Here is a 6,584-nt window from a genome sequence, read left to right as displayed (position 1 = left end):
GGGGGGGGGGGGGGGGGGGGGGCAATTTAACGACCCGTAACGATTGCCCGCCTCCCAAAGTTCCCGGAATGTTGCACACAATTTCTTGGTAAGTATAAACATACCCTCTTATGCTTATCAGTACGCGAGTTTTGCTCGTTCAAATATATTTAAACTCACCCCCAACACTGAGAGAAAAACAAACACGATGTCAAACAAGTCTTGTTTGGGCCGACAAAATCGCTAATTGAAAATTGCCAAAAAAGAATTTGCTTGGTTCGAATTTAAAAGTCTCAAACATCAATAATTGTTCTGCTTTCGACAGCAACGAAATATTTGGTTCAAGAGGCGGATAATTCACACCAGATGGTGCCTTTTCAGGATGAAAGAATCTCATATATGCCGCGAGAGACTTTGCGAGACATCACGAGACATTACTTTGGAGAGATTGTCTCGGTCTCAGTGAACGCGGAAATTTCCGGTCTTGTTTCAGTCTCGAAATACGCAGTATCGACCCCTCTCGTGATGACTCCGAGTTCACTTACCTCACCTCAGTTTCCAGTTTTTCACCTTTTTATACGTAAAAAATCGAGACGAGACAAAGCGAGACAAAAACCGAGATTTTACATTAAAAATACGAAAAACGTGAGACCGAGATGAGATAAATTGACTGAAATGTTGATAAATTGAAATTGGAGTCATCACGAGAGGAGTCGATACTGCGTATTTCGAGACAGACGAGACCAAACATTTCCATGTCCATCGAGACCGAGACCATCTCTCCAAAGTATTGTCTCTTAAAGCCTCCCTTGGCATCACTAATACTGTGAATTTTTCAGTTGTCTTTTGCAATAATTTGATTTTAAAATTCCCATTGTTGAAAGCTATATAGTTAGGATGCCCTCTTTAACGAAAATATACCGACGGATTTTTCACCGAGTCATTGAGTGGCGCCTGCTCGACTCATCTTTCGTCATCGGACGCGTCTTGTCCCCGCCTATCATCTCTCCCAAAACTATCCTCTCAGAGACGATTAGTGTACGGTAGTTAGGGTTGCTGGCCGTTTTGAATGAGTAGTCGTCCTTAAGCACAACCGGAAAAAATTCGAATGATGCGGCTTGAGTTGCTGGGAGCCTGCAGCCGTTGTTTCATATATAAAACCCATCATCGATCCGAAAATCCACATAAACGAGTGGCCCATAAAGAAAGCCCCAATGAGCCACCAGATTGTTTTATTAAGTGTTTGGCCGATAGTGGCTATTGGGCGGTGTTTAACCTCTTAAACGTGGCACCGCCGGTTTAATTCACCGATTCGTTCAGGGACTTTACGGATCGACTCGACTTTCGATTTTCCGTTTTTGTTTTAAATCGAATCGTGACTCTCAAAAATAAAGGACTGGTTTTTAATGGATATTACAGGATGGTGATTAATCATTGGGGGTGATTATATACCTTCTGTTTTGGTACCACGTCTTGACCTGCGTGTCCGTCAATTGTAGTTTAGCTGCCAGCTCCATTCTGTCTTGGACGCTCAAGTATTTTTGTCTCTCAAAACTCTTCTCGAGGGTTTGTAATTGGTGATCGGTGAAGGCTGTCCGCGCTTTCCGCTGCTTTTTGCTGGGGGGTGAGTTCATGGACGTTGAGGATGACTCCTTTGCATCCTCCTCCTTGACACCTGAAAAAACATTAAAAATCCATGGAATCAATTATATTGATGTGGCAATGTTTGGTGATGCCGCGAGACATTTCACGAGACATCATGAGACAACACTTTCGAGTGATTGTCTCGGTCTCAGTGAACGCGGAAATTTTTGGTCTCGTGTCAGTATTGAAATGCACTCGACTTGAAATGCCTCTCGACTCCTCTCGCGAGAGAAACGAGAGGAGACGAGACAAACGAGACAAGACGAGACAAACGAGACGAAACGAGAAGTCATTCGAGACAATAATAGAAACGAAATGAGACGCGACGAAAGAATCTCTTAATTCTCGACGAGAATTGATTTTCGATGGGAGACGAGACGAGACAAACGAGACGAGAGATATGACGAGACAGACGAGAAGAGTCATTCGAGACAATGACAAAAACGAAATGAGACGAGAAGATGCAGTTTCTCGTCTCGCGGCATCACTAGTTCATTGAGACCGAGATCATCTCTCCAAAGTGTTGTCTCGTAAAGTGTCTCGCGGCACCACTACCAATGTTACTCGATCAAAATAATTTCTCCATCGCGTTTTGCTCTACTCTCTCTAACAAATCGATGGCATCGAGGCCTTTTCCTCCGCCCTTTCCCTCCAATTGCAATTTTCTTTTGTTCTGGAATACTGCGTGGAGTGTAGTGGCGCGCACCCAAGACGCGATTGGCCGTCACGGCAGTCACCGTGCGGTCGCGCGCGTCCCCATGCTGATTGGACCACGCAGACGCCGTTCATACTCGCCGACAAGTGCTCTATAGTTTTAATACAACCGCGAGATATTGCACCCCTTTACCATCTTATTGAGGGTTTCAATTGCTGTTCTTGACTCTCCTCTTCGTTACATCAACCTTCAGCCTTGTAAACGCAACCAAAAGAATTCTCGAGATTTCAGTATTTCATCTGCTCTTTTACATCAGCAATCCCAGGAGTATTCTCCTGAGTGGATATGTGAAGAGCCGTTGTCGTGGATTTATCGATTGGAACTGGCACTTTTAGCTCGGGAGAGAGATACTGACAATATGGGATGGCTATGTACCTTCTTCAATTGAGTTAAGCTGGGGCAAAGCGCTGGCTCTTAGTGCCCGTTTGATCGGCTAGATTCGCATGAACGATCTGAATTTGGTCCACCATGTTGGAAAATGGCGGAGGGCTTCGTCTCTTACCGCCCCCCCCCCTCCCCACCACCCCCCCNGCGAAAAACTCGGGGTGGGAGCCTTCAACCAGGAGATGGTAGAGGATGCGGGTGGTGGGCCGGTGCTCGGTGAAACACTCCGAGAACGGAGGTTGGAAAACTAAATTTACTATGTGATACACTTAGAGGAGAGTCCCGACGGCGGAATTTTTTTCTTTTTTTTTCTCTTTGGTACACTTCCAAGACGTTAGCCGGAACTTTTTCCTCGAGTTTTCCAGCTTACTTTTCTCTCCTCATCTCCCACCCCACGCAATTTTTCTTCCTCGTCTTGAGAAGTAACTTGAGAACAGCCTCTGTCTCCTCTTCACTTCCTTTTTTCCCTCCACTTTGAGATACATTCACGCAACAATATTGTTCGGGAGGATCGTTATAAATCCCTGCTGTCTCTTTGTGTCTCGTGGAGCTACCGTTTAGAAATGTACACAGAATTTTTGAGGTTTATTAGCAGTGATGCCACGAGACGAGATGGGAAACGGTAGCTTCTCGTCTTGTCTCGTTGTCAGGAAACCATTGTCTCGTCTTGTCTCGTATGAAAGTACGAGAGCAATTTCTTCTCTCGTCTCGTCGAGAATTGAAAGATTCTCTTGTCTCGTTTCTGTCATTGTCTCGAATGTCTCGTCTCGACTTGTCTCGTTCTGTCATTGTCTCGAATGACTCTTCTCGTCTCGTCTTGTCTCGTTTCTGTCGTTGTCTCAAATGACTCTTCTCGTCTCGTATCGAAATACGAGAGCAATTTCTTCTCTCGTCTCGTCGAGAATTGAAAGATCCTCTCGTCTCATCTCGTCATGTCTCTCATCTCGTTTGTCTCATCGCGTCTCGTCTCGTCTCGTTTGTCTCATCTTGTCTCGTCATGTCTCTCGTCTCGTCTCGTTTCTCTCGCGTCTCGCGACATAATTATTTATTAGAAGTGAGATACATCAAAGAGCGTGATGATAGAAAAAATTTCCCAGGAACAATGGCAGAGTCAACGACCGGATGCACACACTCAGGTGAAAAAAAAATAAAAATATAATAATAATCACATGGAGATTAGTATCCCATGTGTGCCCTGGTGTGGGATCGTCGCAAATGCACAAAAGCGTGATTAACAGGATGTTTATCGAACAATTACGCCTCCGTGCTGGTGCAATTAGCCACAGCGCGTCGCGATCGTCATCGCGTCATGCTTCTGCATGTTTTCCGTTGTACGATGTCGCAGTTACATGCGCGATATTCTGTATGAAATACATCAGGGAAACGGAAGAGCATAAAACTTTCCCTAAAATGTCTTGCGCTATTTATATGATCTCGAGTGGTTTTTCATCACTTTATGGCATAGACCGTAGGAGAGATAGACTTCCTGACGCTATATTGTTTCATGTTTTATTGGATTATTGCTTTATTTAAGTTGAGTGGTGATGGCGATACTGGCAGTCACCCTTGCGTAAAAAGCTATAGAGATTTCTCACGTGTCATGCAATCGTTGAGGATGCACCGTGAAAAATTCATCGAAATTCATGCGAGCATCGGTGACCCCTCGGGTGTTATATACACACACTATATCGCGGATGGATGTAGCCGAAGCACTTCGGAACCCCTCAGTTGGTTATTGTGACGGTGAATTTATCCCCCCTCTCCAGAATCTGACCCTTCGAGGCATTGTATTACGGATTCTCATGTACATGTTTTTGTAGCGGAAAAAATAGGGGTAAGAGTTGAGTATGAGGATAATGTTATGGTTCAGAATTTTATTGCTCCATTTACTAGCCGCGGCGGCAATGTACAGCACTGAAAATAAGTCCACTTAACTGAGAAATGCGAATTTCCCTAAATTTAAGGTGTTTCGGTTGAAATGTCAAAATAATGACAAAAAAATTGGAAAATTCACGGGAGAAATTTGTTAGTTTGCTGTATCGTTGAGAATTCTTGCACATTTTCTTCAGATGTCAGTTTCAAGAAAAAAAATAATGCAATTTAGGTGTTTTTGGAAGCCCTCCTGCTATCACCTCCGAGGTTACCCCACTCTCAATTAGGGGAATTTTCATGGCAGCCAAAAAAATAATGAACTATTGAGGAAAAACTAGTGGCTGATAAATCAAATCTTTCTTGAGAACACGTAGGGGACGGTGGGGCAAAATGAAACACGGGGCAAAATGAAACAGCAAGAAAATCTCGTGATCTAAGGGAGATAGGACGATTTTCATGAAAACCTTTTTTGTAGAGAATTTTACAAGCTACAAAAAAGGTCCTCTTCAAAAATGTCCTATCTCCTTTAGATGACGAGATTTTCCCACTGTTTCATTTTATCCCGTGTTTCATTTTGCCCCATGCTCCCCTATACGTTTCAGATTTTTTCCGATTTCATTAGAAAGTTATTTGAACAAATGATTCGGAAAATTATGAGTTTCGGGGCAATTACGCCCTCACGCGCAGGCGCGTGATTCGAATGTCAGTGAGCATCATCGGAAAGCTATGGGTTGGACCATGGAACTGAGAGAGAGAAAACACTCGACAGCTTTACCAACTCGAGAAGCATTTCAATATAATTTCAATAATAAGAATAACATCCAATAAAAATTATTTGACACCCGCAGGTGATGAGAAAAAAATCAATCAATCTGATAAACAAAATCAATATTCAAAAAATGTTCAAATGCCCGCTTAAATAGTTACTTGAAAATTGGAAAATTTCGTGCTCAGCGATTGAATCAGGGCTCGAGAACAAGGAGACTCCCCTTCCGTTTCACCCCCCGATGATCTACAGACGAAACACCTCAATTCCCCCAAAAATTGGGTAAATCAACTATTGATGGTGATCACTCGTTTTGCCCCTATTAAGCACTTCTCTCTTCGCATTTTCCCCGTTTAAAATATACGAGTGCGAGGGTGGTTTCAACAGGGGGCGCTGTGGTCACGCGAAAGCTGTGTTAGCGCGCTGCCAAGTGGCTTATACGCTATATCTCGTTTGCCATTGTGCATATATTTTGATACATTAATTCGAGAGCTTTGATACCGCCACGCGTCATCGCATGCTAATTGCGATTGTGTGCATTGAAAACTGAGATCCGGTAATTACAATATTTCTTACTATTTGTCGTTAATTGCCACTGATCAGCGGCACACAATCAATGAGGTGCAATCAGTGCATTAAGCTCAACATTTGCAAATGGAAAAATAACAGCAGTGGGGAGAGTGTGTGTGTGTACTGTCGGGTGAGGTCAAGCCCGACAATGCCAGGGGTTAAGAGGCTTATTCGCGAATCTCGTTACGACGCGTTGAAAAACATCTACACGAATCCCAACGATGACACAGTCTCGCGACACAATGCATACAGTGGCCCGACAGCTTTGGGATATTGTCGAGACTGTGCGCGGGCGAGTCTACATGTATTTTCAGTCATTAGCATGATCCATCGGGGGAACAATGCGCATAATTCAACCCCAATCGGTTTATTCAGCGAGATGAGGAGAAAGTTATTTGGTGACAAAGAGAATTACCAAGTAGTTGTTGAATTTCGACGACTGATCAATTTAAATTCAGACAAAATTTTTCAATTTCATTCAATCAATTGTCACCGACGTCGGTGGCCGAGTGGATTAGACGCAAGTCTAGTGTGCGAAAGGTTGTGAGTTCGATTCCCCGTGGAACCGAATTTTTCAACGGAAGGCTCCGGCGAGCGGGAGGTTGCTAATAGAGGAACCGCCTGTACCGGCATGGGTTTTCTGTGGTTTCCCCA

At 43.9% G+C, this 6,584-nt stretch overlaps 1 protein-coding gene across 1 annotated transcript in view; it reads right to left on the bottom strand.

The window, feature by feature from the left end:
• The window catches only part of LOC107048265 (homeobox protein B-H1), a 16,487-nt gene that overhangs the window by 5,546 nt on the left and 4,357 nt on the right, over window positions 1–6,584 (bottom strand). The window contains exon 2 of the mRNA XM_015271352.1: window positions 1,432–1,654. Coding sequence (XP_015126838.1) covers window positions 1,432–1,654 — 223 coding nt within the window. The remainder of the gene's footprint in view (window positions 1–1,431; window positions 1,655–6,584) is intronic.

This window comes from Diachasma alloeum, unplaced genomic scaffold, assembly GCF_001412515.2.
Source record: "Diachasma alloeum isolate Michigan unplaced genomic scaffold, Dall2.0 Dall_scaffold_00186, whole genome shotgun sequence".
Classification (NCBI taxonomy): Eukaryota; Metazoa; Arthropoda; class Insecta; order Hymenoptera; family Braconidae; genus Diachasma; species Diachasma alloeum.
This window is presented reverse-complemented; position numbering and strand designations above follow the sequence as displayed.